Below are 13,632 nucleotides of genomic sequence, written 5' to 3'. Positions count from 1 at the left end.
ATTTACACCTTTCCCCAACCCCGAAACAAGTAAAACTTTCTTCCAATAATGTTTCATTTTCCTTATAATCGTGGGACCAAAAATATATTTAACCATTATAAAAATTAATCCAACTTATATAAAATATTACTATAATTTTTTTTTAGGGGGGGTTGACTTAAAGAGGCTTTAAAGGACAACAACATCACGTAGACAAAAATTGAACGCCAAAGAAAACAACTTTGAGTCTTTCACAGCCTGTCAGACAAAAACGAGGGTAGGCAAAAGTAGAACACTTGTCACATGACGCCTGTAAATATAAACGCGTGTCACATGACTTTCACTTTAGTTTCCCCAACATGGCGGTAAGCAGCTGGCTGCTTCTTTCGCTCGTTTTCCTCCTTAGTGAAACTTTATTAGGTTTGCCAGTCGATCGTCACGAAAAACAAGAAGACAAGTGCGGCTATCAGGTCAGACACCTTTGGGCGCATTTTGGTGACGCCATTCTTGATTACTACTATGTTAACCATTGTCATTACTATTGATGGGATTTTGTAAGCAATTATTTTGAGGACCGTTTTACTTCTCACCAAGTTTCTTTTTAAAGCTACTTGTTTCAATTTCAAAATTTCATATGATAACACAAGCCGTTTGTATGAAACGGATTTTCTTCTATATTGAAATGAAATACATTTTTGGTCCTAAAACCATTTGTTTAAACCCTCTCACTCATCAGTATTGATTACTTCTACATCCATCCAGAAAACTGTGGTATTTTGTAACATGTTTTTCATCACTTTTTTGCGTTTTATCAAAAGTACAATTTATTTAAATCCTGAATTTCATTTCCTCATAGAAGTGAATTGGATCTAAACCTCAAAAATTAAAACCAACCTGGGTTAACACTCGGGAAATCAACTCTGTGACTTTGCTTTATTTGCACAATTCTGTTGATCAGCACCACTGCACTGTTGCAGACTTTCTATTGATTGATTGATTAAACCTTTTTTTTGAACAAATGTATATTTAAAAAAAAACCCATTATAATTCACGATACTATATCGCAAACTGGAACACTATGTAATGCCAATCTCAAGTAGGAAGAATTTTTATTATATTATTTTTAAAACCTAGTCCTTTACGATTACCTATCATAAGTTATCCAATCAATTTGTCTGAGTCTGTGTACATTGAACATTCATCTGACCAAAGTGTATGTTTTGTTAAAATGGAGTGTCTATATAGCGAGTGGAACTCCAGCTTTGTCTCCGCTAGTTGTGACTTAAGAGTTGTTTGTATGTAAAGTATTATATTACCATTTAATTAAGATGTCGTATGTGTCTGACGTAGTCATGTCTGGCGACCAAGGCTGGCATGCTGAACGTTCACCTGGTCCCACACACGCATGACGACGTGGGCTGGCTCAAGACCGTGGACCAGTACTTCTATGGAGGTCTGAGGACACGCACGCAACCTTGTGTAAAATAAAAGTGTTGGAATATTTCATGAACGTTAATGTTTCACCATCTTAATGGTTCCACTCGGTTGTTTGTACTTGTATATTTTCTGCCACATCAGCATGATGGCTGTCCTCAGGTGACCTGTATCAAACTATTTGGTTGGGATTTTATTTTATGTTTATTTCACATAAGAAGATAAAAATAACATGACAATATTGAACTAAAAGTCTACAAATATCCATTTCAGATATACGAGTGTACTGTGTACACATGAACACAAACCATCATTAGAACACATTATGACCACATGACAGAATGTTATTAAACTTTTAAAAATTAGGTTGGATTATTAAATTTCCATACATAAATGTTAAGTTAATTCTATTTTATCTTTTTCCAAAGTGTATTTAGCATTTCATTAGTCTTCTTCACTTTTCATTTTTGAAATTAAATTCTGTTTACTTAAGCCACTTGGGTTTGACTATATAATTTATTATGATTAGACATCTTTTGATATGAAAAAATATTTTATCAATTTTGGAAAAATGCATTTCCAATGCTATGCATGTACTTTTAAAAATCAGTCATTATTATGTATTTATGTAAAACTAAACTGTCCCTGGACGTTTTCTAACTTGATTTTAAAAAAACTTAGAAAGGGCTAATCTGTAAATCACGTTTTTTTTTTGTTTTTTTTTTCTTCAAATAAAAAGTGACAAAAGGAGGTGATTTGATTTTAAGGCATCTTTGTACGTCTGTAGACCGCAACGACATCCAGCACGCCGGCGTGCAGTACATCCTGGACTCAGTGGTGGAGCAACTCCTGAAGGACCCCACGCGTCGGTTCATTTACGTGGAGACAGCCTTCTTCTACCGATGGTGGAGCCGCCAGAGCTCAGACATGCAGCAGACTGTTAAGCAGCTGGTCAACCAAGGTGTGTCCCCCGCTTCCATCCCCTCATCCCGAACATCCCAGTGAACCGGTGTTCGGTTCCCCTTCCTCTTCACAGGCCGGCTAGAGTTCGTCAACGGCGGCTGGTGCATGAGCGACGAGGCCACTACCCACTACAGCGCCGTTATAGACCAGATGACCCTGGGTCTCAGGTTCCTCAACCAGACCTTTGGGCCTTGCGGTCGGCCCCGCGTAGCCTGGCACATTGACCCGTTTGGACACGCCCGCGAACATGCTTCTATGTTTGCGCAGGTAAATTTACGGAAATACTAAGTAAATTATGTAAATGTGGCTACAGTCGATGTTTAAAAGTCCATTCACCGCTTTTCCATTGCCAGATTTTCGTGATATAATTTGCAGGAATAAAAATCAGATGTTCCAAGATGCTTTTCCAGATTTTTCTTTTTTTTTTTTTTTTGCAAAATGTCCACACACACACACACACACACACTTATATATAGATTACACCCCTTATAAATCTACCTACATATAGATTAAACTCCCTCTAATGCTGGTCAGATGGAACATCTGAATTTTATTTGGTGTTGATCAGATCCAATCAGGATGGCGACCCCAACCAAACAAAAAAACATATCTGGACATCACACGCATATTTTGGATTGGTATTGTTGTTTTAATAATGCAAAACCAACTTTTATCTGATTACTTGAATAATTGATGGGATAATCGTTACAATTATATATTCTTTCCAGATTTTCTCAAAAACCGAACCCAAATTTACCAGGCTCATACGTACATGGTTCGTAATTTGTATTAGATGCAATATGGCCCGACCCAACTACTCCACAATCTAGATGGAAATTGCAATAGACAAAGATAAATCCACAAAATGAGGTATTTTATTAAATGGTACCACCTCTGGCTCTATGTAAGTCTGGAAAAAACAGAAAAAGGTAAAACTTCTAAAGTTGCGCTTTTCCTGCTAAAGATGGGATACGATGGGTTTTTCTTCGGGCGAGTGGACTACCAGGACCGGTTACGGCGCATGTTTGCCAAGGAGCAGGAGCTGCTATGGAGGGCGTCTGACAGCCTTACCCCCCCAATGGCCGACCTTTTCACCGGTAACAGAACTAACTCGCAAGATTTGACCCCCCCCACGTAATTTTGGGTGGCATCTAGTCCACAAACAAACTGAGCGCAACTCAGCTTCTGTCTAGCATACGTCAAAGGTTTGACACAGCTTGTCGCCTTCTGACAGGCATCCTTCCCAATGGGTACAACCCTCCCGAGGGCTTCTGCTGGGACCAGTCCTGCAATGACCCACCCATCATGGACGATCCCGAGTTGGAGGACTACAACGTGGACGACGTGGTGGAACGCTTCCTCAACGTTGCAAATAGTCAGGTGGGACCACTTAGAGAAGGGCTGTATAAACGTTTTGGGTCCAGCGACCCATCACAGGGGAGACGTTTTTTCAAGGGCCTCCCCATAATCCTAACGCCAAACAAACATAACTACCACGGATGGCATAAGAATAAAAAATTACGTACTTTCAGTTTTTAGAAAAGGTCTAACAAATGCAGATTTTAATTTTTTTTTAGAGGAATGTTATGACAATAAAGGCTCATTATGTAATCTTTTCAAGAACTGAGATGTATTTTGCCAGGGTAAAAAAATATTATCTATGATGAATTAAGTCATATTTTCCCCAAGATAAAGCTGTAATTTTACAATATTTAAGTCAAAATGTAACGAAGAAAGATTTTCATTTTAATAAGTTAATTTAAAAAAAATTAAACTTTATTCTTGTATTAATAATCTTTTTGTTTTTTTTGTTACTCTTAATATCACATTCTGGTTGTTTTGATAAAGTGAGTCTAGGTTCATTTAGACACACTACTTAAAAATGATCACAAATAAAGTCTTAACATTGATATTAAAGTAAAAGACAAGTGAAGAAAGTCATTTTTTAAGAAGTGAATTTCAAAAATCCAAAGATGTCTTTATTGGTTAAAAAAAAAACAGGACTATTCTGGATTTGTTTACCATACACCTTCTGTTCTTAGAAAACTAGAACTTTAATCACAACCTATTATAATATTCCTTTTTTTTGCTTCAAAAAACTTTATTTATCCAGTGATGTCCTATTTATATGATAATACATAATGCAATCACATAAGAGCTTTTAATTGGCCAAAAGCTAAAGCAAGGAGTAGTAATTTTTTAAGTACGTTAGTTTTACTGGCTATAAGCAGGTATGCATTTTTCTTAAATTATGATGTGTTTTTGCAAATTATTTTGCAGAACCAAAAGCTATGAGTTTTAGACACCTGTTGAGAATCACTGCCTTAAACATATGCGGAACCACTAACACTTAGGACTGATTTTTTTCGTCCTCCCGGCTCAGTCTCTGGTGTACAAGTCCAATCACATCATCATGACCATGGGATCAGACTTTCAGTACGAGAATGCCAACCTGTGGTATAAGAACCTGGACAAGCTGATCCATTACGTCAATGATCGACAGACCAATGGAAGCCGAGTCAACGTCCTCTACTCCACGCCCTCCTGCTACCTCCAAGAACTGCACCGGGCCAACCTCTCCTGGTATGATCCAAATGCAAGTCCACAAGTAAGGGCATTGTATAAGTGTTCTGAGTCTCGCACGCAGGGCTCTGAAGACTGATGACTTCTTCCCATATGCGGACGACGCCCACGATTTCTGGACGGGCTACTTCAGCAGCAGACCGGCACTGAAACGTTACGAGAGGCTTAGCAACAGCAACCTGCAGGTGAATTGGATCTGGTTCCGAGACTGTAGATCCCAGAAAACAAAACGGCAAAACCTTTTTTTTTTTTTTTTTTTTTTTTTTTAGACATGCAAGCAGCTAGAGGTTCTCGGTGGCCGGACTTCTACAAGTGGGCCCTTCGGCGATAGCAACAGTCTTCCCTTGAGTAAGTTACAAAGATTCTCCAAATGATTTCACGAAATCTGACCACACGTTCTGCCGGTGCCCAGAGAAAGCAATGGCGGTAGCTCAGCACCACGACGCCGTTTCAGGCACCGAGAAACAACATGTCGCCAACGACTATGCCAGGAGACTTGCCAACGGCTGGCAACATTGCCAGGTACTTAGGACTTCACACTGAGTGGCAGCAATGAATGGCAATATCTTTCAAACGATGCCAATAGGGTCACACGAGTGAAAATTCTCCATTGGGTTCAGGTCTGGGCGGTGTCGGGTGCATCCCGATGCACTAAAACTGTGAATTTTCAAAGTTTTTCTCAGCTCACTCTTCAATCTGAAAGGAACTGTGGGGTGCAAAGGAATTTTCTGATCGTATCAGAGGTGAAGTGGCGGCTTTGTAAAAGGGAATAGCAGAATACCGAGAACAGGATGTGAAATATCACGTGTGTGATTGTTGTAGAAAGATAGCAAAAGCCAAGACCATGGTGTTCCTCCTGCCCTAGCAATTGTCTGATGACTATTTTTGTCTCAGGCTCATCTAGATTTTAAATTGGGTTCAGGTCTGGGTTGACATTTTATGGATGCGGAACCACTAAGCTGTGAATTTTCCGCCATTCCACTGATACTGGTAGTGTTACTTAAATCGAGATTCTCGATGGGGTTCTGGTCTGGGTGATGTTTTGTGCATACTAAACCACTATCCATTTCAGGATTTTCCCCCGGTTTGCTTTTCTATGTGACAGATCTACCATTATGCCTGTAACACAATTTTGCAGGAACTGTGAATTGTTCGTTCTTTTCCCATCAGGTTGTGGTTAGCAACAGTCTTGCGGCTCTGAGTGGCTCGACTGCCAAGCGAGTATACTGCGACAGCCTCAATATCAGCGTGTGTCCCGTAACTGAGTCGAGCAAGAAGGTAAAAAGTACACATTAAATGTGTAACTGTCAAAATTCCTGATGAACAACTTCCTCCTCCAGTTCTCAGTCAACATCTTCAATCCCCTTGCCCGGCCCGTCTCATGGCCCATCAGGCTTCCCGTCAATGGTACGGCGTACGCAGTGTCTGACGCGGAGGGCAAGTCTGTGGACTGCGAGGTGGTTCCAGTTTCCCAGACTACACGAGACGTGAGGAAGAACCGTGGCTTTGCCGTCAACGAGCTCCTCTTCCGGGGCCGGGCCCCGCCACTGGGCTTCAGCACCTACTTGGTGTCCCTGCTCCAGGACGGGTCTCAACCGGCCTCCAAACATTACCACGCTCCCAAATCCATCTCGAACAAGGTATGAGGTCACACTAGAGTCCTGCATCAGTCTATTTTTTTCAGACCTAGTTTGTTGGTTTCAATACTGCATCAGATCCACAAAATTGTACCACAATCCCACATCTGAATCGACATGTCAGCAACCCAAATCCGTGGCACCAGCTCAGTGTGAAAGGGGTAAACTTGTTTTTTGTCAGTACTTGACTTGGTTGTTGATATGGTTCTTGACTTGTTTCCTACACTATGGAGCAGCAAAGGGTGCATGCTATTCTGGTACAACTTTTCTTTTGAAAGACAAGAGGAGAACAGATGCTAATTTTGGCTTGAGCTTCCAACCAACACCAGCACGAGCTGTAAATGAGAAGGATATTCCAACCCACAAATTAATTACCTTATTTTTCAGCCTGCCTGTCAAATACTCAATCCAGGAAAATCTATCCATAACATATGTTTTCTTATATCTGTAGTACCTACGAGTGACCTTTGACCCAGAGACGGGGCTTCTGAGCGGCTTGGACAACTTGGAGACCAATCAGAGCATCAGCCTGACGCAGAACTTCTACTGGTTAATCTCACAAATTTATCATCCTCAAATTACGTTTTATGTTTACATATAACGTTAACATATTTGTCACTTGAATGCTTCTAGGTACAACGCTAGCGATGGCAACAACGCAAGGAGCAACCAGCCCTCAGGGGCCTACATTTTCAGACCCAACTCCTCTACGCCGTTTGTCATCAGCAAGACAGCCAAGACAGAGGGTATACGAGTACGGATTGTTGGACTTTTTTTGAAAATTCAGTCCCACAAGCCGGTGTCAATTAGCAACAGAAAATTTGGTAGCCATGTCTACCAGTTTTGGTTTGATGTGGTCAATTTAGGGTCCATTTGGCCATTTTTCCAAGCATCCTTCAATGGAAAGTTCCTCCTTGAAGATTTTCTCTAATTGCTATCGAATTTAAACCACAAAACGACACATATTTGACAGTAATTGGCGAAATACTTTTTTTTTTTTTTGCATTTTGTATGGGTGGAGCATGGCAGCAATGTTTGATGACTTCATAAAATAGGAACCATAGCTCACCTCCAAAGTCTCACTCGTGTGCTTTTACTTTTCGCAGACGTCGGTGATGCAGGAGGTGAGGCAGTGGTTCGCACCATGGGCGTCTCAGATGGTTCGTCTCCACAGTGACAGTCGGGTCCTGGAGCTGGAGTGGACCGTGGGCCCGATTCCCATCGAGTAAGCGGTGCCTAAGATTTAGCTCCAGAGGAAAATCCACTAAATCACGTCTCTTTCTTTTTTTCTTTCAGCGACGACCTTGGCAAAGAGGTGATCACTCGATTGGACACGGACATCAAGTCCTCAGGAATATTCTACACCGACTCCAATGGGAGAGAAGTTCTACGGAGGAAGTATGTAGTCAAATTAAAAACACAGAATTCCATCTTTTTTAAAATCAATGTACAAGCTTTTCTAGCGCCTTACATGTGTAGCGAATACATATTCTGCAGACACTGAATAATAATTAATTATCTGTAAATGACGTACAGTGGCGATTGCAGAAGTAGCTCATTTACATGAGACAGGACCGTCTCCTCAAAACGGGCTGATTTCAGCTTGAGTCTACAAAAATGGGGTGAAAAGAACAGTTTTAAATTGTGGTGGTAGAAAAACATCATATGCCTCCTTAAAAGATTTAACTGCCGCCACTTTAAGACATCCATCCATCCATTTTCTTCACCGCTTATCCTCACAAGGGTCACATGGAGTGCTGGAGCCTATCCCAGCTGTCAACGGGCAGGAGCCAGGGTACACCCTGAACTGGTTGCCAGCCAATCGCAGGGCACATGGAGACAAAAAGCTGCACTCACAATCACACCTAGGGGCAATTTAGTGTCCAATTTAATGATGTATATTTTTGGGATGTGGGAGGAAACCGGAGTGCCCGGAGAAAACCCCTACAGGCACGGGGAGAACATGCAAACTCCACACAGGTGGGGTCGGGATCGAACCCGGGTCCTCAGAATTTCCAGCTGCTCCACCGTGCCGCCCACTTTTGAAACAAACATTTGTAATCCTGCCAACTGTGACGGGTTTTGTTGCATGTCCATAGGAGAGACTTCCGACCCACTTGGCACCTGAAGCAGTCGGAGCCCATTGCTGGGAATTACTACCCTATCAACTCCCGAGCTTTCATCAAGGTGCTTTGTATACATTTTGTATGTGGGGAGGCTGTTCCAGATTTTTAGGCACATGTTTTTTGTTTTTCATTTTCCTAAATAGTCAGTCATATAACTTGGAATAAATAGTAAGTATCCCGTAATCCACCATAACAGATTCTAACTTTAAGGATGGTTCACCGGGTCTTAATAGGGTTAAGGTCAGGGAAGCATGGTGGCCACAGTGTTCTTTTCCCTCCCTCCTGCCACAGATACATTATTCTTTTAAGCTGTTGCCATCATACAATGAATCCATCCATACATACTATTTAGTTTTTGAGCATTTTGATGTTGGAAAAACTTTCCTTAATACACCTTTATTGGAATGAACATGTTTGTACTCAAAGTGACAAAAAAACGACATTCTTGGCATATCAGTTCTCTTTACTCCGGCCTAAAAACATCATTCCGAAACTTTCTTGCTGCCATTTTAGGACAGGGTGACCTTCCACCAACCATCCAACGCTTCTCAAATGTTTAGTACCAAAACTGCAAAGCAATTTGGAACACAATCTATAAATGTGTGTGTGTGTGTGTGCATTGCCAGGATGACGAAGACCAACTCACGGTGGTGACAGATCGCTCTCAGGGCGCAGGCAGCATCCAGAATGGCTCTCTGGAGATTATGGTCTGATATGACACACATACAAGTGTGCACACACAAACGCGTATGGACACACACAAATGAAAAGAAGACGACAGTAGTTAACAAAAAACCCACACTTGTAAAGTGCACATGTAACACAAATACAAATGTTAATACATGAATACATGTAAACATGCACACCTAAAATAATTGTGGATATTTACAAACAAACAAGAATCCATCCATCCATTTTCTTACCCGCTTATCCTCACGAGGGTCGCGGCGAGTGCCGGAGCCTATCCCGGCTGTCAACGGGAAGGAGGCGGGGTACACCCTGAACTAGTTGCCAGCCAATCGCAGGGCACATCGAGACAAACAGCCGCACACACAATCACATCGAGGGGCAATTTAGAGTGTCCAATTGATGTTGCATGTTTTGGGGATGTGGGAGGAAACTGGAGTGCCTGGAGAAAACCCACGCAAGCACGAGGAAAACATACAAACTCCACACAAGCAGGTCCAGGATTGAACCCAGGACCTCAGAACTGTGAGGCCAAGGCTTTCCAGCTGATCCCCCCCGTGCCGCCGCACAAGAATAATCTATTGATAAGTACAGATAAGCTCGTTAATAAACATATGAAGACAAAAAAAACAATCATACACACATAACTATGCACAAGACCCATTTACAAAAACAGATGAACAAACACACGAATGTATTGAAAAGCACAAGTGAATACATGACCACATGTAAACAAGCACACACCACACACAGGTAAACAGAGATTTAAACACACAAATTTGCAAATATCAACACACATGTAAACAGCAGCACACATTTAACCACACAAAAAGAAACACACACACAACACGCAAATACAGATAGAAAATACTTGTAATATCCCCAACAGCTTCATCGTCGGCTGCTGTACGACGACGTCCGCGGCGTGGCCGAGCCCCTCAACGAGACCTCCGACATCTTCCCGGGCGGTCTGGTGGTCCGTGGCAGCTTGCTTCTGTCCCTGGAGCGCCCAGCCAGCGCCGCCGACGCCCACCGGCCCCTGGCAGAGGAGATGGTTCTGCAGCCGCTGCTGACCTTCACTGAGGGTGACTTGCATCCCAATACTAAACTAGAGGTGAGGAAGCAACCATATTTTGCTGTTTTTTTTTATGTAAAATCTGCCAGGGCTAAGCAATATGGCATATTTCAATGTTAATTTTCCTCCCTTGTGTAATATTCTCTTTTTAATACTATTTTTCCCCAGCAAGAAATTCCACAAAATCGAAAAAATTTCTATTTTGTCACGTTCTGTAACTTAACAGCAATGCAACGGTTAATTAACTGACAAATAATAGATTATGAAACTAATCAACAAGTATATTGATATTCTGTTGTTTAGTAACTATGCTTAAACTAAAATTGTCCAAATCCTCATAATTTCAGCCTCTCAACAGTAAATATTCAGATTTTTGTAGACCTTCATCAAAGCAAAATAATTATCTTTGTGTACAATAAGAAAAGGACATTTTACCCTTTCAGAAATAATGATTGATATAAATAAAAACGCACATTTCTTTTCTGACTAATGTAAAATTAAGTGCTCACTCTTGGGAGTCAAACATGAGACAAGGGAACCTTTTTAAAATATCGGCACATACCTCTGGTCTGTTTCTTAGTGTTAACTTGACAACACCGACTTTGTTTTTGTAAATTAGGTCCTCACGCTTCAGCCATGCTGTTAGTGGGTAAACAAAAAAACTCAAAATCTCTTGCTCAGTTCTCAGGACTACAGGCTGCGCTGCCCCCTGCTGTCCACCTACTGACTCTGAGCCAGTGGCACGACGAGGTGGTTTTGCTCAGGCTGGAGCATCAGTTCCAGAGCTGGGAGAGCAAAACCAACTCTGAGCCGGTCACAATCAACCTGCAGGTAATTTACACAATTTGACATCAATTATAAATATTTCATCTACATACCCCGGTTATATTCGGGTAATCTGGATTCTGAAAGTCCAATTTTATAGCGCCAGCCCATGTTTTTTGTTCCATGCAGAAGCTGTTTTCCACCCTGGAGGTCGTCGGTGTGTCCGAACTCAACCTGTCAGCCAATCAGTGGAAAGAGGAGATGGAGCGTTTCCATTGGATGTCGCAGACTGGTATGTTGTGTCACAACTCGAGTTGATTTCTTCTCCCCTTTCACAGCAAGTTACGAGTGATGGATTAGCCTCGTTTGCACTAGTTGATGCTCAAATTAATGCTGGTGTCTGAGATTGTGCTGCAAAATGTTTTTGCATTGAAGGCTTGCCTTGACTCTGAAAATCTGTGAGGACCATGACCACAAGTTAATACTTGGATTTTGAAGTAGTCTCAAAACTGCACTACATCTTATCAAGAGCTGTCTCAAATACAGGGGTGCTTCGTTTAATTTGTGCCAAGGTCACACCACTCATATCTTAAAATAATTTCTCCTTATTGAAATGAATGGAAATGCCATTTGACCATTCCATCCCCCTCCCCTCCTCCAAATAAAAAAATGTTTTTGAAAAGAAAAACATCACTTAATAATATTGTACTTCAAAACATTATGAGACAACTGAATAAAGTGTAAAGAATTAAACTCAAATTCAATGGACACTGTGCCGCTCTTTCTGGAATATGCATGTTGACCACCTGGGGGCAGTATAAGATTGTCATCCACAGATACATGGCGACAATCACAAGTTACTTCTCAGTAAGCCATAATAGCAGTCTTTCTTTGTAGGTGGTAAAGTATAAAAGAATGAAACGAGTATTGTTTTGTCTACATGTGTTGCACCACCATTCATGTTACAGTATCCTTTGCTTAAAGGGTTATGACAATGTGATACCAATGCTAGTCTTTAGCCTCTCTCTGGGGTTTTGCATTACTGTATTTAGCATTAACCCAAACAGACTACTAGCAGAAAGCTATGTGGCCATTTTAAGTATACAATATGTCTGGACAGTTTTTTTTTTTTTCCTAAACTGTCAATGTTGGAAGCCTTTTTTTTATTTATCAATTCTAATCTGCCAAATTGCTGCTTATTGTGAAGTCTGTTCACTCCCACCACACAAGTGGGTATACTATTGCTCCATGATTTTTGCTCAACTGAGCTGCAAATGAAAGAAAAGGCACCGTTTTATTTTTTTTCCCCCCAAGTACTGTACTGTATTTTTTCACGTTTTTGTTGAAATGTTGCTCCCTCATTTGTCTTTTAACTCCAGTATATAATGTCAACTTTAAAGCTATGTTATTACTCAATGATATGTTTTGGGTTTTTGTTTTACATTTTCACCTGTTTCTTGTTTTTGTTTTTTTTTCCCCAGGCAAAACCCCCCCAAAGAAAACATTTAAAGACCCATCCACATGGGAGATCACCTTGAGGCCGATGGAAATCCGAACCTTCCTGCTCAGAACCAACTTGAGATAACCAGTCACATGCTCCGGAGAAGTTGCATTCATCTTGCCTTTTGATCAGTGTTGAGGATGAAGAGGTGGCAGCCCTGTTCTAGCGATTCCTTAGCCTTGAAACCGAGGAAAAACACCACCATAAAACCTCCTGAGATGTTAGAAGAAAAGTGGGATGAGCTACCTTTTTTAATCTGATATTTTTTGATTTTATAGTGATTTAAAAAAATGCAGTGAATAAAGGTAAATCATTGTTACTTGTCCATCACATTTATCTTCAAAATGCTATTGTTGAAAACAATGGTATACTCACTGGACACCCATTAGGAACAACTGCACAATCAAATGAGGACCAAACATTCAACCTTTATTCTTATGTGCATGTTCTTATGTAGTTAAAATCTAACAGGGTTAAAAAAGTTATTAAATCAGTTCCTCTGTGTATGAATGCAAAATGAGCAAGATTATTATCGTCAATGCAGATTTTTTTCCATTTGATTGCGCAATGGGGAGGATGACGGGTGAGAAAATTTCTGCTTCACATATGGGAACTGTGGTTCAAATTCCGTTCTTCCCATGCCCGCGTGGGTTTTCACAAGGTACTCTGATTTTCTTCCACATCCCAAACACATGAATGGTAGCTTCAGTGAAATTCGAAATTGTCCTTAGGTGTGAAGTGAATGGTTATTTGTTTATATGTGCCCTGCTATTGGCTGGCGACCAGTTTAGGGTATAGGCCACTTCTTACCCGAAGCGAGCCAGGATGAGCTCTGGGATGCCTCCTGCGATCTTAGTGAAGATAAGAAATCCAGAAAATGGA

At 41.0% G+C, this 13,632-nt stretch overlaps 1 protein-coding gene across 1 annotated transcript; it reads left to right on the top strand.

The window, feature by feature from the left end:
• Positions 1–318: 318 nt before the first annotated feature.
• On the top strand, positions 319–13,576 carry man2b1 (mannosidase, alpha, class 2B, member 1). The gene is made up of 22 exons (XM_061829280.1): positions 319–449; positions 1,330–1,432; positions 2,201–2,374; positions 2,450–2,643; positions 3,341–3,473; positions 3,611–3,756; positions 4,760–4,959; positions 5,024–5,144; positions 5,229–5,307; positions 5,372–5,481; positions 6,130–6,237; positions 6,300–6,599; positions 7,048–7,145; positions 7,230–7,350; positions 7,703–7,821; positions 7,893–7,994; positions 8,696–8,783; positions 9,349–9,429; positions 10,299–10,523; positions 11,166–11,315; positions 11,439–11,541; positions 12,731–13,576. Exons 1-22 carry the CDS (start codon positions 339–341, stop codon positions 12,832–12,834), a joined length of 2,970 nt encoding a protein of 989 aa, XP_061685264.1. The 5' UTR covers positions 319–338; the 3' UTR covers positions 12,835–13,576.
• The last annotated feature ends 56 nt before the right edge of the window (positions 13,577–13,632 follow it).

This window comes from Syngnathoides biaculeatus, chromosome 9 (genome assembly GCF_019802595.1).
Source record: "Syngnathoides biaculeatus isolate LvHL_M chromosome 9, ASM1980259v1, whole genome shotgun sequence".
Taxonomy (NCBI): Eukaryota; Metazoa; Chordata; class Actinopteri; order Syngnathiformes; family Syngnathidae; genus Syngnathoides; species Syngnathoides biaculeatus.
This window is presented reverse-complemented; position numbering and strand designations above follow the sequence as displayed.